The 27,486-nt window shown below is 34.3% G+C and overlaps 1 protein-coding gene across 1 annotated transcript; it reads left to right on the top strand.

The window, feature by feature from the left end:
* Positions 1 to 802: 802 nt before the first annotated feature.
* Positions 803 to 20,715, top strand: LOC128202526 (guanine nucleotide-binding protein G(s) subunit alpha). Its single transcript, XM_052903223.1, has 9 exons — positions 803 to 936; positions 2,735 to 2,864; positions 4,558 to 4,719; positions 5,569 to 5,652; positions 10,741 to 10,874; positions 12,385 to 12,513; positions 18,162 to 18,341; positions 19,225 to 19,422; positions 20,530 to 20,715. Exons 1-9 carry the CDS (start codon positions 905 to 907, stop codon positions 20,684 to 20,686), a joined length of 1,206 nt encoding a protein of 401 aa, XP_052759183.1. The 5' UTR covers positions 803 to 904; the 3' UTR covers positions 20,687 to 20,715.
* Positions 20,716 to 27,486: the final 6,771 nt, after the last annotated feature.

Genomic DNA, 27,486 nt, shown 5'->3' with positions numbered 1-27,486 from the left:
AACAAAAAATCTCTATACTATCAATTCAGATAACAGAATTAGTGTTCAATTGAAGCTAACTCAATATCGTTAACTTATTTCAGAATATGCGTCTCTTATTAATTAGGTGCAGATTAATTTGTTTAACTTTTGTATGGCAATGGTAAAGTCAATCGGTTCGCGTAAATTATCTTGTGCTCGATTCTCTATCGGGTCAACTAACTAAATAAACTCCAGTCTGTGTTACCCACTGGTGTTGCTAGGTGGTTAAAAACCTACCGAGAAGAGATAATCAGGACACCTTTACTCATCTTTATTATGGGATGTTTCCATTCAAATTTAAAGTATTTCAACAAAGTAACCATCTAAGGCACTTTTAATAGTATTACATTAATTTATTTATTACCTTGTAATAATATATTATGGAGAATTTAGACACTGTTTGCTACAGTTCATAACAATTTGTTATTTTATATAAAAAAAACGTGATAATACAGTCGTAAAATTATGTATCAGCCCAGCTACCAAATTATAGTAGGTAAGTAGATTACGTCATAATAATATGAAGAAGGCTAATTATTTTGTTTCAATTATTATTTAATATCACTCCTACTGAATACGGACGCTGTGCTTGTTGTTAATATTTTATATCGACTCGATTAGTTTATTGTTGATGAATAAAAAGTTTTTCACTCGATAACGTATATCGATTTGCCATCACTAAATGGTGACGGTACAGGCGTCGGTGCCAGTGCTCTTGTTCTCTATATTGTGTCACACTATAGCTGAATGTTGTTGAATGGAAAATATGAATGAATACAGTCATGTCGATAATCGATTGGACATCACTCGCAGTGGACACAGACGTCGGACTAGTGCGGTCGTGTTTGGTATTTCGTATTGTGCCGCCGCGTTCCGTGGTCGAATGTTAATGAATGGAAAATATGATTATAATAGGTGAGTGGTGAACTGTTTTTTCTCAATAAGAACTAGTGTTTTACTATAGCGGGCTGCGCACAATGTATTATTGTCAATGATTTGTTGTTAATTTTTATTGTGTTATTTATAGCGGCGTTAAAATAAAATATGCAAATAGAGTTTTGGTCGGCCGATGTTATAATAAGCGAGCGTTCTCTAAACAAGTAGTCATGAGATACGTGTATTTAAAAATTTTATAAATAGCATACGAATCTTTTCCCGAAGAGGTAGGCGTGTTACTGTTTTGTATTGTTATCAAATGCTTTGACATTCGCGTCGCACACTCACGCACGGCACACCTGGGACTCGGGCGTGATTGTATGAAAACGCGCTACATATATATATATATATATATTACAATTATTTGGTATTTGAACACACAAGTGTGACCAATAGGGAATCTATGTGTGAGTGAAACGAGACATGAAAGGATTTTGTCATTTCGTTCTATATGTCTTCGCACTGCTTTGTCTCGCATTATCACCTATATAACAGTCGTAACGTGTTTTGGAGACTGCACTGAACATATTAGTGTATTTCGAATTTCTACCTTAATTATAAGTCGATATAAGGTTTATTTTAACTGTAATTATTAATTATCATTTTCTATTCTGTTAAGATTTTAAAATCAACTCGATTTCTTAGCAATGGGCAAGGAATTGGGAACGTAAACAATGTAACCCCCTCTCTTACTGTAGCAACAGGGATTATATTATGGAGCAAGGAGGTGAACAGAAAAAGGTTTACGCTTTTTTTATTGATCTTTGTTGAGCGTTTATTGGTAGGCAGATGGTAATAGAATAAGAATGGAAGAAGAATGACAACACCTGTCATCACCTTTCTTTTAAAGTAAAAGCATTCATATTTAGATTTAGATCATTTTTTAAAAAGTCTATATACATATCCTCTTCTATCTTATATAGATTTGAAATGTAAGCTTAATGATGGTTAAAATAAATTTTTAAATCCCCTACGGTACCTGGTAACATATTTCTTTAACTGTAATTGAAAACTCACTCGGCTCGTAAGAGATACGAGTTCTATTCCACAGGTTCGAGGGTTAAAATTCATAGTCAAACATTTACGATTCCTGAACGTAGAATATTCATTTTAAACTGTTTTCAAACGCGCTTGAAAATACATATTTCAAGGCTACAGAAGAGAATGCTAATAACATTTATTAGTTAGACTCTACCGGCAGAGCGAGGCTCCTTGTTGTTTGTCTATCGTTCACAATTTCATTCCTCCGAAACGTCTGCTGCACTCTATTCTTACCAATATTATAAAAAGTGAGTTAGTTTCTTTGTTACTTCTTCGTCTCTTTAACTGCTTATTTAGTGCGCACGTACAATATTCGGGATGGGGGGGGGGCGTTTGGATATTGTTAGTAAAGCGGTCTAACTAACCAATTGCCAGCATTACACCTTATCAGGCCGACCTCCACGAGGTTCCCCTTGGAAACCATCGTGGTTAATTCTCGCGGAATTCGTCACGATGGGCTAACTGATCTGCTTTTATCGTCACCTATATCATCCCTCACTGTTGCTCCGCCAGCGTATACCAATAGCGCAAGCGGGGTCACCATTCCATTATCACCTATTAAAAAAAAATCAGGATGGACCTTTCCATTATAAATATTACTTGTTACTCACATAGGTTACTTTTTATCCTGGTCCATGTATAAATGTCGGCGAAATGTCTGTAAATGACGAAGTGGCGTGTAGACTAGATATAAATTGGCGAATTTGTCTTTAAATATGATCCATATTGTTTGCAGGTGGGCGGCGTGGTCGGCCATGGGGTGCTTTGGCTCACCAGGTGGTAAGAGCGGCGGCGAGGGTGACGACCTCAAGTCGCAGAAGCGCCGTAGTGATGCTATCACCAGGCAGCTGCAGAAGGATAAGCAGGTGAGCTAGATTACGACTGTACACAATTTTTTTTAAGGGAACAATCGCAAACAATTGTGAGACGTGTTGAAAAAAACTGCCGTCTTTTTATGTGAATAACTAATGAATGTGGGATGACACCGTAGACATTCTACTATCCACCTAACCTTTACGGGAGTTTTCTAATAGAACGACTGAACAATTTCCCCAAAGAAATATGGGTCGAAAATGAAAGAAAGAACATTTAAATTTATTTCTTTATCATCATATAAACTGGTAAGTATCCAGTATCCATAAGCTATTGTCAGGCTTGACAGACGGGTTGGCAATTGCAATTAGGCTTTGATTTGGACGCTACTGCTCATCCTTCGACCATTCAGTTTCCTTAGTTCAGTCTTTTACGGCACCTACTGACAACGCTCATCTCCATCTATCATAGCTGCCAAGTTAGTATAAGGTGCGAACAATTTTCAATTTCATACATAGCACTTAACAGACTTAACTACACTTAACAGATTATGATGTTGGGCTCTTATTAAAAAGAAAAAAAAATACACTATTTTAGGTAGTTTATTAATCAAACAATCTACAAAAAGTAGTATAAAAAGTAAAATAAATACATATAGTTCAAAGTCCGTAGCTGAAGCAGCAGTGATCACATCTATCAAATAAGTGATGCTAAATTCGGCTGATAATTTGATGCTCTGTCAGTTTACGTTGGCGGGGTACCAGCGAGAGGTCATAGGTGAGAATGAAGTCAGGTCAGTTGGCCCAACGTGATGAATTCATCAGGAACTAACTACGATAAGATAGTGTGTCTAGGGAAAACCGCGTAGTCATGATACTGCTAGCAATGAAAGCCCTCGACCTACGCCAGTCTTCGTATGTAGTAGGTATCACTGTCTTATAGTTTGATTCAATCTACGATAAGATAGTGTGTCCAGGGAAAACCGCGTAGTCATGATACTGCTAGCAATGAAAGCCCTCGACCTGCGCCTGTCTTGGTATCTAGTAGTTATTTTATAGTTTGTTTCAATAGATTCTAATAAAAAGGTGAGAAAGTTATTGGAATTATCACAGAAACATTTTTAAATGAAATTAGTAACAAATCGACACATTCAATCTATTAATCGTTATTTTATGTATTCTGCTGTTGGACATCAATAGACTGTCTTATAGTCGAGTCAGTTATTCGTTCGGTTTCGTTTTTACTAAGTTTTATTAAAACAGGATACTCATTTTGTGTATCTACACTATTTATATACATACATACATATCTGTCACGCCTGTCTCCCATTAGGGTAGGCAGAAACAATGGAACGTCAAATGCTACACTATTTATGTTTTTGTAAATGGCAATATACTCGTATTACGAGTGAAGTTCTAATTACTGGCTGATCTTGACTGGATTCCCGGACGTTCGTGGCCGATTTATCATCGAAATAGAAATATCATTTTTGGCCAGTTGGTTAACGCAATTAGGCTTTGGTGCTGTTTCAAGAAACGCTGCTGCCTATCCCTCGACTATTAAGTTCTCTTAGTCGCCTCTTACGACACCCACGGAAAAGGACGGGGGGAAAGGATAGCATATTCTATGTCACCCGCGGGAAAGGTTGGGGTGGCACATTCTATGCCAGGACTATGTGGTAAGGAGCTATTTATTAATACTTTAGTGATGCATGTTTAATTGACGGTATGGTACGATTGTTTACAGCTGTATCGCGCAACGCACCGACTGTTATTACTGGGCGCCGGCGAGTCCGGCAAGTCGACGATCGTCAAGCAGATGCGGATTCTGCACGTGAACGGCTTCTCGGACAAGGAGCGCCGGGAGAAGATCGAGGACATCAAGAAGAATATTCGAGATGCGATACTAGTAAGTATATCTGTCTATTTTCACGCCAAATCCCTTGCGAGCTAGGCAGAGATCCAAGTACCAATGGCCTAAATTTGTATGTTTTGCTTCATGCAATTTCCTATGACGTTTCATACATACTCCTAAGTTCCGGAGTTTCTTGACTCCTTTCTCATATGGGACATTGTCATTCAAGTTAGCTGATCAAACACGGGTTTTTTAATGACCACATGGTCATTTCATGTAATTTTAACGTAGTACATTTAAATAAATATATGCGTACTTGTAATATATATACGTTCACAGAGATTTAAAAGAGTTAACTGTTGAGTTCCTTGCGGACTCTTCTCAACAGATAACTTTCCGAACCCTACTGTAGATTCATAAAAAAATTATAATTTAAAAGTGCTTGTAAACAAGTGTATATGAATAAAGGTGATCTGAATTTGAATTAAAATGTTCATGGTACTGCTCATGTCTATAGGCGACGGTTACCACTTTCCATCAGGTGGGCCGTCAGCTTGTTTGCCATTCTTAGTTGCATAAAAAAATGCCTAGACAATGGCGGACCGGCATAACCGCATTGCGCTGTATTAATATGGCGGGTACACCGTCCATATTAATACAGCGCAACGATCACCATACTATCCTGCAAATTTTTATCATCATCGCGCAGTTGAGACGCCCTCTGTGTGACACTATACTACTACAAAACTGTCCTATTTTTGCTCTGTAAATTTAATCATATCTATTTAAGAAAAACTAAAGCCGATAAATATATTAAAATATTTTAACTGCACCAACTGGAGTATTTATTAATGTTGTATCAAACAAGTAAAACTATATGTATTGTCTTGTCTTGTGTTTCAGACAATCACGGGTGCAATGAGCACCCTGACCCCTCCTATTCCACTTGAAAAGCCGGAGAACAAGGCGCGCGTGGATTATATACAGGTAACAACATTCATAACATGTTCCATTTTAACTAGATATTATCGAGTTTATCTTTAGCTGTACGGTTTTTACCCTTAAACATTCTAGAATTTTCTTTCAGTTTCCTAAAGGTTTCTAAAACACCCCTTTATATAGGGATAAGTTCGCTATTATATTTTAAATCTTTTATTGTATCCAATTTATATTATGTACATTAAAGATTTTACAATACAATACAGTATAATAAATGCAGTTCAATAACCGATCTATCAGAGGGAGACATTTGTACAAATGTCGTCAGTACATGTACTTTATTCCACTTCGTGTTTCTATCGTAAAGCAGCTCTGCTTGCGTGACTGTGTTTCGGTTTGAGCAGTGGGATAAAGCAATGAACAGTGAGGAGGCATCCTAGTTCTGAAGAATGGCAACGCATGTGTGGTACCGTGGGCATCACAGTTCATTCTGTGATGCCCACGCGTGCACATTGTTATGTTATTTGACAGTATTTTGTCACTTTCCGTCACGTGGGCCGTCAATGTGTTTTCCATTCAATCTCTTACAGATTGTTCAACTTCTCTTACACCACACACTAAATTCCATACATTATTTCCAATTTCTTAACTGTGATTTTTTAAACTGTAATTCGATATTGGGGCCGATTCTGAGGTATTGTTTCTCTAATTCTATATAAAATTATATAAAACTATATATATATATATATATATATATATATATATATATATATATATATATATTTGTTAATTTATATATATTATATATAATATATATTATATGTTAATTTGACAATTAGCTAACTCGTTTTATTTATTGACTTATTATTCAATAAATAAAATGAATATTTATGCATTAAAAAGAATTAAAAATTTATAAGACAAAATAAATATAGAAGTTATAAAGGAGTAAATAATTATGAGTGCATAATTATTTATCATGCAAAATTGTATGAAAAAGTTGACTCGTTTTTCTCGAAGCATTTCTATGGAGACACTCTATCTATATAATGTACGTATATAGTATAAATACATGTATATATAGCATATTTATAAATATTACTTCGTTTGTTATGTATTTTGTGATGATAAATCTTCCATACTTAGGTATGTACTTATAAATAATCAGACAGTCAACTTCAGAGTCCTATATCTAATTTGTTATCAACACCTAATGTATTGAGAATATCAATAATTAATCATAATGATTATTAATTAAAAAAAAAAATATTCCCGCTAATTTTACGATTTGTTTTGTCAATCTATCACGACTTTTTGTACTGAATAAAGTACAATGACAATAAAAATTTTATGTCAACATAAACAATGCTCGTAGACAGTTTTGTAGATAATAACTTTATCTAATTAGACACATTCACTCCGCTAAAATTAAGCTATTCCAATCGTGAACGACGAGGTATTTCGTAAACATTTAAAATGTATTTGAATTTAGAACGCGTAAATTTTGCTTAGCAACAAACATTTTTTTGTGTCGAGCAAAGAAATACGACAGCTTTGATCCTTACAAAACTACTATCTACCTTTCAATCAGAAATAAAATTATGGAAATGGTTCAGAATTGGCAAGGAGATCATATTACAAATCACAAAAAAAAAAATTAGGCATAGTGACTAAGGGTGGGTAATATTTGCAATATTTGTATATTGTAGTTACAATATCTATATGTAAATTGGTCCGATAACAGATATATTAGATATCGGTTAATGAATATATAATATCGAAAAGATGAACCCGTTCCTAATGAATATGATATATATATGATGGGTGGTTAACAATGTTTAGAAGAATTTAATATACAGATATCGGATATTAACCAACTTTACGAATTCGAGAATATATAAATACCGTATATTACACATTTCTAATACTGACAACCTCTTATGGAATTAGGCATGCGTAATACCGCTACCGCTTCGATATCGATATATTGGGTTCCACTGGATTTTGATAGCGGTAACTTCATCATATCAATATATATGTATACACCGGTAGGATATCTATATATTCATTGCGATCGTGCTGTTCATTTAATATTACATATTGAATAACCGATATTTAGTATATCCGTTATTGGGCCAATATATAGATATTGTAAGTACAATATGTAATATTGCTATATATTGTTCGCCCCTGTTTAGATGTAGCTTAAAAAAAATAAGTATAACAATACAATACTCTCTCAATGTATTTAAAGCCGTTTTAAAAGTACAGGTCTTGAATTCCCAGACTGCTCAAATAATGTTAATATCTCTCTGGTCATAAAAATGTATATAGACATACCACAAAAAATTGAACCTTATACCCGAGCCCAATAAACAAGAGTTCATACACCGCAAGTGAAGATAGTGTAGTGTCATGATAAATGTCTACTAACAACCATATCGTTGCAATTTAGTTTATTAAGAGTGCATCCATGTTTTAACCGACTTCAAAAAAAAAGGTTCTCAATTTGACTGTACTGTATTTTTTATATTTGATTATCTAGTAAATCCATCAATTATAAACCGATTTGGTATTTTTTTTTTCATCTGAAAGAATATACTTACAGATTGGCACTACAAAAATTTGTCCCATTTGTGTTTCAACCGTAAAGCAGTTGTGTTTGCATGGCTGTGTTTCGGTTTGAAGGGTGGAATATGAATTGAATTTACTGGGTACAGAGGAATAACATCTGAGTCCTCAGGAATGGCAACGCATGGGGGGTATCATGGGCGAAACATTATACTCTGTTATGTCCATGGTACTGCTCATGTCTATAGGCGACGTTTTCCACTTTCCATCAGGTGGGCCGTCAGCTTGTTTGCCATTCTAAGTTGTATAAAAAAAACTAGAAAAATTGAGAATTTATCAATTCTTTATGAAAATTGACAACTCTGATATTGCCACATTTCGGTCGTTTTAGGTTTCGGTATTAGTTAGTTTGGTAGGTTTCAGTAGATGTTCGGTAGTTCGATTTGAACATAACTCATTTATATCAATAAAAAAATTGTACATAACTTATTTACTTTGCTTCTCCTCATGTTTATACCGCTAAATAGCTGTGCTTTAATGGCTTAATTTCAGTTTAAAGGATGCCATATGGCAATGAAATTGCATGCTACAGAGATATTACGTCTTGGCTTATACGTACGAATGGCAACACATGAAATACCATGTGTTGCCATTATAAATACACTCTATAGTGTATTTATTTTTTGACATCCATGGAACTGTCATGTCTATAAAGGATTATTTATAATAATTTTAAATTGTGTTTTACAAGAAGACTTCAATTATGGCAAATTATTTATTTTGATTTATAAACTAAATTGCTAAACCGATTTTGATGACATTTCTATAGGCCTAATCTGCAAGTATATCCTTTCAGATAAAAAAGATTTTTCCAAATTGATTAAATTAAATTAGTTTACAACTGACGAAGTTATATGGTAACAACCAAAATTAAACAACCGAATTAGGAACGTTATTTTTGAAGTTAGTTGAAAATAGGCAATATGTTTTTTTAAAACTTTAATTTTAAAACCTTATTCCCCCATTTATAACATATATGATGTATGGTTCGAATTCTAATTATTGCCTACGATTATTTTGACTAAACTATATTGTATTTACCAAACAACATTCTTCATTCTGAGTAATCCTCTAGGTCAGTGTTCCGAGATGGTTTACAGATAAAACGGTCACTCAGTGTGTCGGTGTGTCACGGTCGAATGAATCTTTCGGTGTACGTAAATATTTCTATTTAAAAAATAGCATGTAACCATTAAAGAATGAGCGGGCTTTTGGATTGTGTTTAAGTCCAGGTCGGTTGAAGTTATTTTGTTTACTTTCGTGTACCGTAGACGTGCAGTCTGGACGCGGAACGTTTAATGTTAGTCCATAGCCTACGTTCGATTAATTGCCTGACGATTGCTCTTTTATTTTTGTGAACGTTTTTTTATACAACTTAGAATGGCAAACAAGCTAACGGACAACCTGATGGAAAGTGGTAACCGTCGCTTATAGACATGAGCACCATGAGTACCATGGACATAATATAGTATACCTACAGTTATTATTGAAAAAGTTTTTTTTTTTTTAGGAAAAAAGAGTAACACTACGACCTTCCCATAATCTTTTGAGCTTTTCCTTTTTTTTTTAAAGTTTTCTGCTAAAAACATCTTAAAACTCCTATCAGTGATATGAATTTTAAGATGTTTTTTGTAGCGTTGTTTTTTTTTATCTCCTCAGGATAATAAAGTGTATTTTCCAAATGAGATATCGTTCATGTATGAGTGAGCTACAGCCACAAATTAAGTGCTGCGGCGTTTGTTCCTCATTGTGACACAAACTGCAAACACTTTTTGAGCGTAAACCTAATTGGGTCATATGCTTGTTTGAACGTACAGTTTTTTTTTACAACTTAGAATGGCAAACAAGCTGACGGCCCACCTGATAGAAAGTGGTAACTGTCGCCTATAGACATGAGCAGTACCATGGACATAACAAAGTATACTGTTTCGCCCATGTTACCTCCCATGCGTTGCCATTCCTGAGGACTCAGGTGTTATTCCTCTGTACCCAGTAAATTCACGCCATATCCCATCTTTCAAACCAAAACACAGCCATGCAAACACAACTGCTTCACGGTTGAAACACGAATGGGACAGAGGTATCCAAGCCATCTACTTTTGTACAAAGTGGATGTCGAACTCAAAGACCATTAAGATTTTTTAAACCTATATCTGTATGGTGACCATAAAGTCACCTTACCTTATTGCTAGCAATGAGACTGGTAGTCAGCATTACTAATAACCCCCCTTCAGTTTTTATGTCTTACATTTTTGTTGTTTACTTTTTTATATATATTTTTATTAAAGAAACTTGAAGAACAATAGTAAATGTTGAGCTTCCTAATTTACTTCGACAACTGGATGTGTCAGTAAGGAATGCTCAAACTTTGTATTATCTCACTAATAAATTTCTATTCTTTTTGGTATATCATGTCTATGGTAATAGTTAATATTTACAATATCTATGGCAAAGTCCTTTAAGATTATACTGACTAAATGTAATGTTGCAACCGATTGATGGCAGGATGTAGCGTCGCAGCCCGACTTCGACTACCCGGCAGAGTTCTACGAGCACACGGAGGCGCTGTGGAAGGACCAGGGCGTCCAGCGCACGTACGAGCGGAGCAACGAGTACCAGCTCATCGACTGTGCCAAGTAGTATGTACACACATTGATAGTCCTTCAAAAAGATGCCACGGCTGAACTAATTAAACTTAAAACGATAGAAGGAGACTTTGTATAAAAGTCGTCTCCTTAGATACATCTGTGCTACTGGCGGCATAGGCCAGACATTTATATTTATAATAATCTATATCGATTCCATATTTTTAATAAATCTGTAGAGAGGTCAATTCTGTACACAAAATATATTTCCAAAATAACTATCAGAGGGTGATTGGTGATCGATACTGATGCCAAAAATGCAATCAGTAAAATTTTTGTATGTTCGTTATAGAAATAAAAACTACTCGATGGATTTTAACGAAACTTGGTACAATTATTCTTTATACTCCTGGGCAGGTTATAGTATTTTTCATCACGCTACGATCAATAGGAGCAGAGCAGTGAAGGGAAATGTTAGGAAAACGGGAGAAGTTACTCCATTTTTAAGCTTCCGTCTGCGTGTGCAGCCTTAATGGCCACTTTTTAAAATGTAAAAATGTTCACCCGTGAGACGCCGGAACGGGCCGCTAGTATATAATAATATTTTTTTATTTCAGACTACTACTTTCATTTTGTTAGTAACAATTCCCTTACAAACTAAAAAAAAAGACATATAACTAAAGCAATTCACTCAGATGTGACCCAGCCGTCTAGATCAGCATCTGAATGAAATGCCTAATTATACGTGAGTTATATTTCTCGCCTATTACTTTTAGAATGCTGTTAGTTCTCGTCCTAACCCTGTGTAGCAGGGGGTAAGGGATTCTGAGTAATGCGGACTACTATTTTTTTTTATACAACTTAGAATGGCAAACAATCTGACGGCCCACTTGATGGAAAGTGGTAACCGTCGCCTATAGACATGAGCAGTACCATGGACATAACAGAGTATACTGTTTCGTCCATGATACCCCCCACGCGTTGCCATTCCTGAGGACTCAGGTGTTATTCCTCTGTACCCGCCAAATGTAAATTCACGCCATATCCCACCCTTCAAACCGAAACACAGCCATGCAAATATAACTGCTTCACGGTAGAAACAGGAATGGGACAGAGGTACCCAAGCAATCGACTTTTGTACAAAGTCTTCCTCTGGTAAAATTATTAGTCTCATTACTGGCAATATACCCTGTCAGGTCGACCTCCATGCGGTCCCCCCTGGATACCATCGTGCTGAAACCCCGGTGTATTTATCACGATAGGTTAATTCACTTGCCTTTTTATTCTCACCTGTCATCCCTCAATGGTGCCCCACCGGTATATTCCGTTGGCGTGGGCGAGGTTGCTATTTCTTTATCAACCATTAAAAAAAAACCCTGTTTAGCAATGATGTAATTCTTTTTCTCCTTAGCGTAGTAATCAATCAACGCGAGATTGAACAAATATGCTAGAAGCAGTACAAAAACCCAACAGCAATCTGAAAGCCTCCTATTTTCAGATAGCCCCCATATTTTATTTATTGCAATCATTTATATTACGATTAATATGCAATGTCCATTTGCAGTTTCCTGGACCAGGTGCACATAATAAAGCAGCCGAACTACACTCCGACGGAGCAGGACATACTCCGCTGCCGAGTGCTCACCTCCGGCATATTTGAGACGCAGTTCGTCGTCGACAAAGTCAATTTCCAGTGAGTACATAAATACAATACCTTTGTTATGATAAATTAATAGAATTACAATGTATTTCTTATCATATGTAGCTATAAACTGTCTCAATAGAAATATAATGAAAGAGCAATTAAGTTTTAATTAAATTTTACAGATAATCGAAGTGAAATAGTAACCAATCGAAACATTCAATCTGTTAATGATTTGTTTCTAATATTACTAATGATTTATTCAATCTATTAATGATTTATTGTACTATAGGACATCATCAGGTTATCTTCTGGTCGAGACAATTAATCGTCTTTATTTAAAATTTCATTATGTTCTATTCAAACAAATTATAACTTCTCGCGGTCAAACGTCGCTATTACGAAGGACAGAAATATGAAGTAATCGAAGTGTGAAAGAGAGAGAGATAATTTTTGAGACCACTCTCGAACGTGCAGACTACGAACGATTCGTTTATCACTTGTCTAAAGAATCAATTAAAAAAAAATCAGAAATTTCATAAATGGTAAAATATGAAGGAATTATTAATTGTAGTTTCTTTTTGTTCTTTTATTATTTTAAATCGCTACTTCTTAAAAGTTTATTTAAAAAATACAGAAAACTGTCGCTGTTTATCGAATGGCAAACGAGCTTTTCGATACATAAGTTTTCGTTGCCGCACGTTTGAGATAGAGTAAGACAGCAAACTCCGGCATCTTGTTATTTCTCAAGAAAGCGTATCTACCGGTGTATTCGTTTGCCACCAATCATGAGGGGGGGGGGGCGTAAAATTATCACGCACACGTAGTTTGATTGCGGTGTGATCGCCTTACTTATCTATTAGAGCGTGCGGAGTCCATCTTTTTTTTTTTTGTCATGCATTATTTATGTAATTAAAACATACAGCAATTAACAACAAAATCAGGTTTCTTAAAAGCTTTTGACCTTACGCGTTTATTACACTTTCAACTTTATAAGGTCGTAAATAAATCAATTTATACTAACTTTCAATCTACTTAAATATTTTGTATTGTTTCAAAATAATTATAATCTATATTTTGTTTTTTATACTTAGCACAGGTAGTAAACATTATGCAATTTTTTTTTTGTCATATAAGGGTACATAAATAAATAACATGAATAAAAGTGTTTACATGAAATTGTTACTTATAATATTCCCAATTCAGTTATATTTAAAATGATAAATTGTGAAAACGATACCCCTGGTTTGTTTACCAAATTGTATTGTATTCTAAAATTTTTATTGTACCTAATTTACATTGGACATATTAAAAGATTTAATACTAAATATGCCAAGTACAAGAAACTAATTATGGTAATTAGTATTTTTACCATGAATTTCTTAAATATTAAGTTTTCAATTCGCCTTTTTTTATATTGTCCAGTTTTAATTTGATTTTCTTAGTTCTTGTCAATTAAAAAAAAATTGTTTACTTTTCTTTTTTTTTTTTTTTTTTTTAATTTTTTTTTCCTATTTATATCTACTCTCGTATCGTTTAGCAGTACAGATAATGGTTGATATGATGACGATAATGATGATGATGATGTAATATTATATATGATCATTTTAAAGTGTAATCACTGCCTTAGTGAATTGTTAGTTACAAAAAGATCATGTTTACACTAACAAGGTTGGTGTTATCACCTCATTACAGTTGGTTTTATGTTTGATCAAAACTAGTTTTTTTTTTATTGTTCCAATGGGTGTTATCTATGTCTTAAATGTCACTGTTTTGTCTCAAATGGATGGTAACGAATCTCTTCTCGGATGGGGAGTCTTCCTACATTGAGATAAACGGATCAATTAGCCCAGTTTTTGTAATATACAATGCATTAGTAACAATTAACTAATTAATTAATTAACCAAATTTTCCTTTAAAAAGTCTCTTCGAGAACATTACTTCAATTTATCACAACAATGAAAAGCCTTAATCTGTTATATAATAAGTTATTATTTATGTATTTATTAATTTAGTATATACTATGTATGGTTATTTATATATATATTGTATGTGATTTATGTGTGTATATTTTTTGTGAGTATATTATTCTATATGTTTGTATGTTTATTTATTATACATTGTTATCTCTTAAAATATTTATTTAATTTACTATTGTTTTTTAAATCTATGCACCGCCATCTGCTCTCTCTGTTTGGCGTGGTGGTTGACTGGTAGAGAATGCCATCAGGCATTAAGTCTGCCCTGTAGACGTTTTTCAATGTGTGCAAAAGTTTAAATAAATAAATCAAATTAATCTGTACAACATTAAGATTGCCAGAGAGAGACTTTATATGAAGGTTGTCTGCCTCTTTAGTAATAGAAGTAGCCGCCGTATGGTCCCGGCATAGAATAGGCCACCCCTTCCTTCCCCCATGGGTGTCGTATGAGGCGACGAAGTGAGGGCGAGGAATGAGCAGCAGCGTCCCTTTTAAAATATCTCTAAAGCCTGCGGTTGACAATCCGCTTGCTAAGCGTGGCAATTACTGGCAAAACCCCCCCAAGGGGGAGGGGTATGTTCAGCAGTGGACAGTTAAAGGCTGATATGATGATGATGTCTGCCTGTTTCCCCACTCGTGTAACTGACTTGAAGCAGTTGTGTTTGCATGGCTGTGTTTCGGTTTAAAGGGTGGGATAAGGCAGTGAAATTAAAATGTACTGAACACATCTTTATGAATATACACTCCTCGCAAAAATTAAGGGAACATAAAAATTTTTGAAATTTTTGGGTGATTTTCAACAGGCTGTATTTCAGTGAAAAATAATCGTACAGGAAATTTAAAAAAAGGGTTTTGAAGCTTGAAAACTCTAGTTTTCAGATTTTTTGGTAAAAAAATTTTTGAGCTCCGGTTTCCATGCAATTCTTAAACAAAGCTGAAAATAAATTTTTTCTAAATTTTCTAGGTTTTGTTTTTCACTCTATGGGCATGGAAAAATTTTTTCGAGCTACTCCATTGTATAGGTCTCTTAGCGTGTTTATTCAGCTTCAAAAATCGCTTTGGATGGCTCAATTACGACCATTTGTCTCCGAGATATCGAACTTTGAATGCAAAAGCATCCTTTTCCATTCAACTGCTAATATCTCTGGAACTACTGGTCGCACAGCAAGCGGGCGCCGAGTTTCTTTATCTGCATAAAATTTCCAATTAAGCACAGTCAAGAGTTAGTGAAGAAAAAAATTTTTTCCACCTCTAACATTGAATTGAAAAAAGTGGAAAAAAGTGACTTTTTCTCCTTTTTTTGTTACTTGGCTGTATCTTCGCTAATATGGGCGGGAAAGCTAAGGTTTAAGGAAAATTTTACAGTCTATTGTTCCTTAAAGAACCCCCTAAATCCCTGGAGCGATCGGTTCAACGGTTTTTCCCGGACCAATTGATTGAAATTTTGGAAAAAATAAGGGAACAAGGTTTTTGTCCCTTAAACTCACCATAATCCATTCAAAAATCAATAATTTCATTTGTTTTTCACTTTTTACTCAATTTTTTGTTTTTTAAAAATTCATTATCAAAAAAAAAATCGAAAAAAATCAAGAAAATTTTTAAGAAAAAATTTTTTTTGAAAAGTCGAAAAAAGTTTACAAAAAATTTTTTTTTCGTTTTTAAGGAAATCAAAGTTTTTGACAAAAACTTTGATTGATGATCGATTTACCGCCGGCATTAGCGTTACCCAAAGCATACCACGTGGAGGTTGCACGGTCGGATTTACGCTTCTTTTGTGCTTACGCACGTGTTTATGATATGGGATTCTTCAGAAAAAATGAGACCCTGTGGTTCGTCAGCTCCGCAGTATTTCGTGACTCCAAACTCATTTTCTGAAGAGTGTGTGTGTTAGTGTTGTGTAAGTAATTTTTAGAAGAAATGAGACCCCGTGGTTCGTCAGCTCCGCAGTATTTAATGACTCCAAACTCATTTTCTAAAGTGTGTGTGTGTGTGTTTCTCCACGTGGTATGCTTTGGGTAACGCTAATGCCGGCGGTAAATCGATCATCAATCAAAGTTTTTGTCAAAAACTTTGATTTCCTTAAAAACGAAAAAAAAATTTTTGTAAACTTTTTTCGACTTTTCAAAAAAAAATTTTTTCTTAAAAATTTTCTTGATTTTTTTCGATTTTTTTTTTTTGATAATGAATTTTTAAAAAACAAAAAATTGAGTAAAAAGTGAAAAACAAATGAAATTATTGATTTTTGAATGGATTAGGGTGAGTTTAAGGGACAAAAACCTTGTTCCCTTATTTTTTCCAAAATTTCAATCAATTGGTCCGAGAAAAACCGTTGAACCGATCGCTCCAGGGATTTAGGGGGTTCTTTAAGGAACAATAGACTGTAAAATTTTCTTCAAACCTTAGCTTTCCCGCCCATATTAGCGAAGATACAGCCAAGTAACCAAAAAAGGAGAAAAAGTCACTTTTTTTCCACTTTTTTCAATTCAATGTTAGAGGTGGAAAAATTTTTTTTCTTCACTAACTCTTGACTGTGCTTAATTGGAAATTTTATGCAGATAAAGAAACTCGGCACCCGCTTGCTGTGCGACCAGTAGTTCCAGAGATATTAGCAGTTGAATGGAAAAGGATGCTTTTGCATTCAAAGTTCGATATCTCGGAGACAAATGGTCGTAATTGAGCCATCCAAAGCGATTTTTGAAGCTGAATAAACACGCTAAGAGACCTATACAATGGAGTAGCTCGAAAAAATTTTTCCATGCCCATAGAGTGAAAAACAAAACCTAGAAAATTTAGAAAAAAATTATTTTCAGCTTTGTTTAAGAATTGCATGGAAACCGGAGCTCAAAAAATTTTTTTACCAAAAAATCTGAAAACTAGAGTTTTCAAGCTTCAAAACCCTTTTTTTAAATTTCCTGTACGATTATTTTTCACTGAAATACAGCCTGTTGAAAATCACCCAAAAATTTCAAAAATTTTTATGTTCCCTTAATTTTTGCGAGGAGTGTATATTTATAATTTTTTTTTAATACTAATTCTTTATTTGGAACAAAAGCATTTGTTGCAATGTTGTTGAAAAATGATAAAATCTGCAAAAGTACAAAACTATGTTGCGAATACCAACACCTTCCTTATAGCCTATCTATATAATATTATTATAATATCTTTATTTTCCATAGATTACAAGATTAATTTTATATAATATTCCTTCTCCACCATATTTCATTTATTTCGATCTGTAACAGTATCCATCCAATTTTCTCCTGTTATTTTTATGATTTTGTCAACATCTCGTTTTCTTTGTTTTCCAACACATCTTCTACTTGTAGGATCCAGTCATTTTGTTATTTAATGGGTACCTGGTGCCTAGCTAATATACCCTACCCATCTCCTTTTCTGTTTTAGGCTATACTGGAGAGCATCACTTGTCTTGGTTTTCTCACCCCTTTTATATAAGCTTACATTACCAATCCTTTTTTTTATGCAACTTAGAATAACAGTCAAGATAACGGTCCATCTGGTGGAAAGTGGTAACTGTTGCCTACAGACATGAGCAGCACCATGGACATAACAGAGTATACTGTTTCGCCCATGATACCCCCCACGCGTTGCCATTCAATACTCAGGTGTTATTCCTCTGTACCATGTAAATTCATTGCAAATCTATTGCAAGTCTTTTTTTTTTTTTTTTGTTAATACTGTACGTTGTAAATGCAATCGCAGCATGTTCGACGTGGGCGGGCAACGCGACGAGAGGCGCAAGTGGATCCAATGCTTCAACGATGTAACGGCGATCATCTTCGTGACCGCGTGCTCCTCCTACAACATGGTGCTCCGCGAGGACCCCACGCAGAACCGCCTGCGGGAGTCGCTCGATCTATTCAAGAGCATATGGAATAATAGGTAGTCAATGTTTCTCGCTCACTTCATATGAATTAACGGATAAACATAAATACAAACAATTATTATTCAGTAGTAATTGTTTTTTAATCTGCCCAGTTTGGAATGTAATTTCAGTTGAGAAGAATATGCAAGAATTAAATTGAATTGTTTTTAAACCAAAATTGAGTTTACAAGTTTGTGTTGTAAACCAAAATTAAGTTTTAGATTCTTCCTTTTGCAATAGATAATAAATGTCATACAATCGCATTAATCGTTTGGTTCTCAAATTAGGATACCCTGATTAGGATTGTGAGAAATCAGGCAACGAATATCTAGGAGTAACAGGCTTTTGCTTTCGCAGCATCAGTATCCAGATTCTACTCTTAGTAGAGTTCGTTTTCTAAATTGGTCCGAACAAGTTTAAACTGGGATTTGATATTAGGATCTCCGGACCGCTGTCAAGGGCTGTCCAACTGACCTATCACTGCTTTATTATTTTATGTTTTAGATTATACAGATAGAGCTTGAGTCTCAAAACGGTCAACTTTTGTTACTCACCGACTTGTTTTTTTTTATCAATATTCTATATACTTACGCATATAATTTATCTTGACGTATCTATATTTAATTATTGAATAAATAAAATGAAGTTTCACGCATTAAAAACATGCAAAAATAAATATAGAAGTTATAAAGGGAACACTTATAACTATTTATCACGCAAAATTGTGTGAAAAAAAGTTAACCCGCTTTTTTTTTGAAGCATTTGTATGGAGACAGTCTATCTATATAATCTAAATTTTATATAAATAATGTCCATGTGTATATAAACTACCGTTACCATATACCATCAGCCTGTGTACCGTGCCAAGTCGCATTACATGGTCCATGTATTCAATTGCAGATGGCTCCGCACGATATCGGTGATCCTGTTCCTGAACAAACAGGATTTGCTGGCGGAGAAGGTGATGGCGGGGAAGTCGCGGCTGGAGGAGTATTTCGCGGAGTTCGCGCGCTACCAGACGCCGCCCGACGCAGCGCCCGACCCGCGCGACCCGCCCGACGTCGCGCGCGCCAAGTATTTCATCCGCGATGAGTTCTGGTACGATGCCACACCTCGTTTATTTATTTAACTTTTTGTTGTACAGCCGTTAACCCTTTTACTGGCGGTGGCAATATGTGTGCCACCAACATTTTTATGATTTTTTCCACTTTGTAGCACCAATACCATACTGGTGTTGGCAAGGATATTGCCACCATGTTTTTTTCTTCCACTAAATATGAATGTTTTTTTTTTTTTTAATAAAAGCTATTAAAGTAACCCACAAAAAACCCAAAAAATGAGTTTTTAATTTTCCGAGACACAAAATTGCTTCTACCAGTTAAAGGGTTAACTGTCCACTGCTGAACATAGCCTTCTCCATAAGGAGGGTTTTGTCAGTTGTTGCTACGCTTGGCAGGCGTGTTGACAACCGCAGTTTTTGCTTTTGGTGATGTTTTAAGAGATATGCTGCTGCCTATCCCTCCACCATAAACTCTCTTAGTCACCCCTTACGACATCCGCGGGAAAGGAAGTATTTAACTCTTTTATTGCACTAAAAATATAAAAATAAACAACGACAGTTAAGAAATTTAAATGAAATACAGTTTCATAAAGTGTAGGTGAAAATATATTTATAAAAATACAAAAGACGGTCTTATCGTTAGAGCAATCTTTTACAGACAACTTTTGTTTAACGAAGAATAGAGAAGTGGGTACACCCACCCACCTGCTCCACCGAGCAAGAGAATTAATAATTTTTACGTGCATAAAATACAAAAATCTTTACTACATAATAATATCGAATACATACTATTAATTAAACTATTTATAACATATAATACATATATAAATGTCATTCATGTTTCTACCGTGAAGCAGTTGTGTTTGCATGGCTGTTTCGGTTTGAAGGGTTGGATATATCAGTGAATTTACAGGGTACAGAAGAATAACACCTTAGTCTTCAGGAATGGCTTATTTTCCATCAGATGGCCCGTCTGCTTGTTTGCCGTTCTAAGTTGCATAAAAAAATAAGTAAAAATGTATATAGCACACACAAGAAAATATGAAGAATCTACAATTACTACTAATAATCCATTCCCCCTCCATCATGGGGTAGTTGGAACCTTTCAATGTGTGAAATATTCATTTATTAACATAAAAACTGTTGTTATCACAGCGCATCAGTACGGCGAGCGGCGACGGGAAGCACTACTGCTATCCGCACTTCACGTGCGCCGTTGACACTGAGAACATCAAGCGCGTGTTCAACGACTGCCGCGACATCATACAGCGCATGCACTTGCGCCAGTACGAGCTACTCTAACGCTCGTACTCACGCCACTACGCACCACCGGTACGTACGCACTTACATTACGTCACTACGCACTTACCGGTACGTACGCACTTACATTACCTCACTACGCGTTTACTAGTGTGTACACACTTACATCACCCACTATACACTACCGGTATGTACACACAGTTACATTACCTCACTACACACTATTGGTACGTACACACTTACATTTTTTTTTATTGGGTGAAAAAGGTATGGTAACCCCGCCTGCGCTAACGGGATACGCTGGCGGAGCACCAGTGAAGGTTGATAGATGAGAATGAAAACAGGCCAGTTAGTCCATCATGATGAATTTATCAGGAATTAACCATTATAGTTTCCAGGGAGAACCGCGAGGAGGTCGACCTGGTTGGGTATATTGCTAGTAATAGGATTCTCAGTCTCCATTACTAACAATCCCTTTCCCCCTGTGTGGGGGGAAAGGGATTGTTAGTTACTTACATTATCTTAAAACACACTACCAGTACGTACGCACTTACATAACCTCACTATACACTACCAGTACATACTGTTATAAAACAAAAGGTGAATGTGATTTTAAAGAGAAAACTTTATTTGATTACCTATTTATTAAATTTTTATTTAAGTACACAGTGCGCTAGACGACAGATGGAGCTGAACCGCTTGGCATAATCTCACAGGTAGACCACACGTGGTCTTGGGAACAATCATTATTGCCTAATCAACATAAAAGGAACAGCAATGCGCAAACACGTTCTATGAAATGGTATAACAGTATACATGCACTCAGGCCACCAGGCGCTACCGGTACTAATACATTTACACTAACATTTGCACTCACACATAATGGTTAATTGTGTATTTTTATAACATAATGCCTTTTAGAACTGAAATAACACTAAATAGTCCCTTTTAGAAACAATCTAAATACGAACAATGTATTTGCAGACAAAGTCAGGAGAAGCGCATAACGAGCACCGCCGGCGGCGGTTCCCGACCTCAACCGTATGACACCAATGTCCGAACACGGCACAGCAATATTTACACATGAATTATATTTGTTGTTGTATACATTACATGTATTACTAATGTGTTATATTTAGGGGTCTAGGACGCGCCAGTATGCTGTCAGAGTGGTACTAAGTGTAGAGTGCAAGCTTCGGTCAGTGCTTGATTTGAAATGTGATATTCGTCACAGAAACATGTACAACATAGACAAAATGTACACTTTATAATTTGATGGATTTATTTACTGTTGTCCACAGAGTTCTTATAATTTGATGGATTTATTTACTGTTGTCCACAGCGTTCTTATTTAATAAATAGATAATAAATAATCATGATAATAATATTTATATTGTCTAAATAATTTTTATTTCTTAAAAGAAATTACTATTGAAAATATTATAACAACGCCATCTAGTATCAAATTAAGGAAAGCTTGTACTATAGGTACTACAATTTATTTTTTCGTAACACATATATCACATACGTGTAATATATAGAAAACACCCAGAATAAACAAATATTATGCATGTTTGTATTGTGTGGGCATTGATCCTGTAACTATTGGAAGGTTAATCATGTTACTGTACAATGACTTAAATTGAGTACTGGCCGAAAAGAATCTGTAACATACAGGCCTCACTTACGTCAGGTACGACAGTGATGGTCACTGTAAGGGGTATCTTTTGACATTCAGGTGACAAAGTTGCGACCTTTTCACCAGTACCACGTTGAAAAAAATTTTGCCACAGTGTTGACATGTTTTTATATTATATCTTTGACATTTTTTTGTTTATATTTTATGTAAGAGTGTGTGTATTTGAAAATATGTTTTAAAAAGTTACACCTAAGTCACATACAGTTAATAATAAGTATATGAATATGTATACCATTCAAAGTTTTGAGAATGATTAATTTGCAAATCATTTATAGTTGTACAATATTTAATTTTTTATTTTAAACATTTTGAAGTAACTTATGATAATTTATATTATATATATATTACTGTACTACGGTGCATAAAAAGATGTCAAAACTATGACCAATATTTATTTAATCCTGACTACGCAGCATACTCGTGTTAGGCCTCCTTCAGTGGTCTGAAGTTAGCTTGGCTATAGAGTGACCACACTTACTGTGATTTCTATTGCATAGAGGGCATCGATCGACGTTTTATATACAATAATGAATATTGTATCGAATGACAAATATATTTTTTATTATCTGTTATTTGATGTGACACTGGCATAAATCTAGATTTATTTGTACTTGTGGCGAATACTGGCGGCCTCTCACCTGATGGAAAGATGTTAAAATAAATTCAAAACCAAAGATAATCTTCCAATATTTTTTTTTCTATTAAATTATTTTGAAATTTATTGTTGATATTGTGTGAGTGGGACGTCGTAAATTCCATGTTTTTTTTTTTTTTATAAAATTGTCGAGCGATGCCGTCCTTAGCCCAAAAAATGTCGTTTGCATGGTGTTTCCGAACGGTTTCGCCGTTCCCGATACTGGCAACTATTCGTCGTTTATAATTATGTAATGCGCTTCACTACGTTCTAAATTCGAATGAACTTGGATATTTTTTATTTCGAGTTTTAATCACTTGTCGAATGTAAGCGCAGAAATTGTATGAATAGAGCTTTTATTGTGTTTGAATTATTTAAAAATGTTTTATTATAATGTTTTTAGCGGTGGTAGTGATGTGCCGTCGACAGCGGGTCCATGGGTTGTGACGATTACGTTCGACTTGTATCGGTTTGTAGTGCCAATCGCGGATGGTTTCAAGAGACCTACTATAATTTTATATTTCTACGCTATTATGTGATTAACTTAGAAATGTCAAACTATAGTTAGTTTATATGAATCCAAGGGTAGTATAACCTGTTGCCAGGATAAGACGGGTGTCGTCTTAGCCGCGCGATATTTGCGCGACATTACTAGCTAAATTGCTTTATTTTTCTCGAATGTGGTGGAGTAGAATTATGAATATAATTGTGAGTAAAACGTATATGTGTATGCATTAGCTATACTGTATTGGTTGAGGCATGCCGCTATGAGGTGATCTTGGATTCGTTTTTAAATTTTTGTATATGTTGTATTAATTCGGTAGTGTTGCAATAAAAAAATCATTGAGAGTACTATTCTACATTATGTTCATACATATGGCATCGCATGATTAGTTCTATACCTAATAATTAGGTATGTATTTTTTATATTTATTAACGTAAAAGAGAACAAAATGTCTACGTAGTTTTATGCACAAAATTTCATTGTTTAGGAAAAATCGTCACTGGTCGTTTGAAATAAGAAACCTCGGATTACAATTTGAATCACGGAGAGGGGGTGATGTCAGCTCAAAAAGATAGGCAGGAACTAGTAATAGAAGCCATACTGTACGGGAGTAGTACTAATGCTGTGCTATTGGCATAAGAATAAGTAAACCGGACAGAATCGACACTCATATGCTTCCTTCAGATATCACAGGGTTGTCACAAATTCATTTGCAATTTAACAAATAATTTTACGATATGACGTGCACACGTTGGAATGAGTTAGACGCAAACTCTCACTGCGGTGCGGTCTGTTGCTTGCAAGCCCTAACTTATAAACAAAATAGGGCCGTCAACGCGCCTATCTAGTTATTACTGAAGCCACGAGTATGTCGGTTCCACCTACAATTTTATTCTTGTGATATTGATAAGATTCTTAAGATTGCCTCATATCACCGCCCCAGCCACCCTTCCTCGAAGCCACTGGCAGCTAGATGGCGGCCGACCCTCGCGGCCAAACCATTGTTTATATTAAGGATCATCATCACATGGTCATTACCTGAGGCTAGTTTCTTCTTTAGTCGTAAGCTTTTAGAACTATCGAAGCCTTTCCTTTTCAAGTAAGCAATTGTTTTAATTATGTATATCACTTGTATATTATGCTTGCAAATTAGACGGAATCGTTGGTTTGTTTATTTAATAGAATTGTCCGTACATTGTGGGGTGGGTTTGAAGATTATTTGGTATTTATAAAAGTATAGGGGTATATATATATATATATATATATATATATATATATATATATATATATATATATATATATAATGTAGAAATGTGACATATTACCAATAGGTAATATGTCTCCATCACTTACCTACAAACCAGGAAGGTAGAGGTCATTGGCTATCAAATGACCCATCAATATATCAATGTTCCCCAATTTCGAGAGATTTTTTTTTATTAAACAAAGATATATGTAATTTTTAAGTCCATTAATAAAAATCATCCAAGCAGATAATTTCTTTTGTATTGTATAAAACTAATGTGATGCACAATTTCACGTATTTAGAGTAAATATTTTATTAAATATTTTTTATAATTTTTTTTTTATAAATCTATTGGATTAGACGATGTTTTTTTTTAGTCTTACATTTTTAGCTATATATATATATTTTTTTTTTTTTTGTATAATTTGACAATTGCACCCTGCACAATGCGTATATACATAAAAATCAACGTATAGCAAAATGTACAACTCGTTTTCGGTAGTGATGTTTCTATTTTATATAAGCGACTAGGAAATTTGTTATGTCTGTATATTTTGGTTGGGGATGAGAATTTTTCGTTTTGTAATTTCATATATTTTGAATTTTAATATATTTTGACTTGTTTGTAGCGCGCGTCGCGCCGCTGTCTTTTACGGTTATTAAGTTTTATTTTAGTTTTTTATCGATACGTCTTCCATTTTACCTGTAGTCAATTTTCGTTTTATTAATTGACTTAGTGTTATAACAAAATTTTTTGACTAAAATATATATATCGCTTGCTATAGTTTTAACCTAGGTTATATATTTTTATGTCCCAGAGCTTGGTAATTGTAAGTCCCAAAGATGCCGTATATAATACGGTCTTAGAATCCTTTAGCAGTATTTTATAATGTTCTAAAGATTTGATTTATAGATGTAACAATATGTTTTGTAAGTGGACACAGTTTATAGCGTATAAGTACAAATGTAACTAACAGTCCCTAAGGTTGATGAATTGTTCATAGTTATTATTATTTGTGATGTTGGTTTATGTACTTACCGTGTTGGAACTTGATGTTATAAAAGATCTAATATGTTTTCGATTCACAGTCTTCTTTTTGAATGGTTTATTTTTACTATATCAGACCTCGTGTCTGTCGGGTGTTAATTACTAATTCACTTTGGCTATGCACGTGTGACAGATGTCATCATGACAATTTTATCGTCGTTATTAGTCATTTATGGCCATTGAAATTGAGCGATGAAAGTCACGCTGACAACATCGCTTATTTCTACCTCTGTGTCACTTATCATAGGTAACTGCAAAACATTCACATATGGCATGTTCATGAATTTGAATGATGAAGAGTGATGAAATTTGTCATACTGACAAATGTCACTTATACGTGCTAGTATGTATATGGACTGTACATTGTTGTGATGTATCCTGTAATATTTATTGTGTCTGTAGCTAAACATTTCAATTCAAAATAATGTGTTTTCCTATTGGATATTAAAGCACCCGAACCATTCAAACGAATAATATTTAGAGAATTAACCACGGTTATATATATATATAATTGTTATTTATTTAGCTTAATTCGTATGTGGTCCCATTATAAGAATGTTTATGGTGGAGCTTTGTAATGTGCCATAATGAAGTGTTGCCAGCGGAAACACCATAACCCTAATGTTACCATATATAATAAATTATCTACAAAGTAATTAAATGACTCGAAAATACTGAATTCCTTCCTATCGTGTAAAATAACAAGAGAGCATTTTTTGCTTTTTTAATATTTAACAATTTAATTTGTTATTTTTTTTTAAATATATAACTATTGAAATTGTATTTTTTGTTAATTAAGTTTCACTTTGAATGTAAGTAGGAAAGAATAATGTAACGTACATTTATTATAAATGAAGTATATGTTGTTTCATAAATGCGCGCGTTGGAAGGTCGCTCCGCTCAATTCTGTTCTTAATTACCTATTGATATTTCCTATTCATTTCTATTCTATTTTCTTAGCAAATATTAATTTATATTCTCCAAATAGTGTTAGATTTCAGATATTAAGGCATACTACTGACATAATTTTTTTTATTACTTTTTTTATAATTATATATATTTCGCATTAATAGGATTCAAATATCCCTGATGACTGATCTCTATGAAGTCAGATCTAGGGCTTACTCTTTCTTATGAATATTATCCTTTATTTTTCCTATTTAGCTAAACGACACGGTTAGAGATAAGCTTTATTACTAGTAAAATCTATTATAAACTCGTTCACGAATTTCTGTTTTTTTTTAAATAAAAATATGGCTTGACATTTTGAAATGTACAACCCTATTTTTTTTGTTATTGTTCTAGCAGTTAATATTAATACTAAAAGTAACTTATATATTATTACTGCGTAATTAATTAATTATATGTTAATTAATAAATTACTCGGCTAAAATAGCGACCTTCCGACAGCAAAATACCATTCGGTAGAATTCATTGTGTAATAATACATGGCATCTTAAACTTATTGTATATGTAAACTTAAAAAGTAAAACTATTTGGTAGCTATTTTAAGTAAGTTTTAGCCTATCGCAAATGTAACAAATATGAAATGCAGAAGTAATAAATATCTATATATATATATATATATATATATATATATATATATATATATATATATATATATATATATATATATATATATATATATATATACTATGAAGTAGACTGCTATCATTGAAAATTTATTCGGTCCCTTGCAGGTCTACTATC

The sequence above is a fragment of the Galleria mellonella genome, unplaced genomic scaffold, assembly GCF_026898425.1.
Source record: "Galleria mellonella isolate WM207_F2 unplaced genomic scaffold, CSIRO_AGI_GalMel_v1 utg133, whole genome shotgun sequence".
NCBI lineage: Eukaryota > Metazoa > Arthropoda > Insecta > Lepidoptera > Pyralidae > Galleria > Galleria mellonella.
The sequence above is the reverse complement of the archived record's forward strand: the minus strand, read 5'-3'. Positions and strand labels throughout refer to the sequence as shown.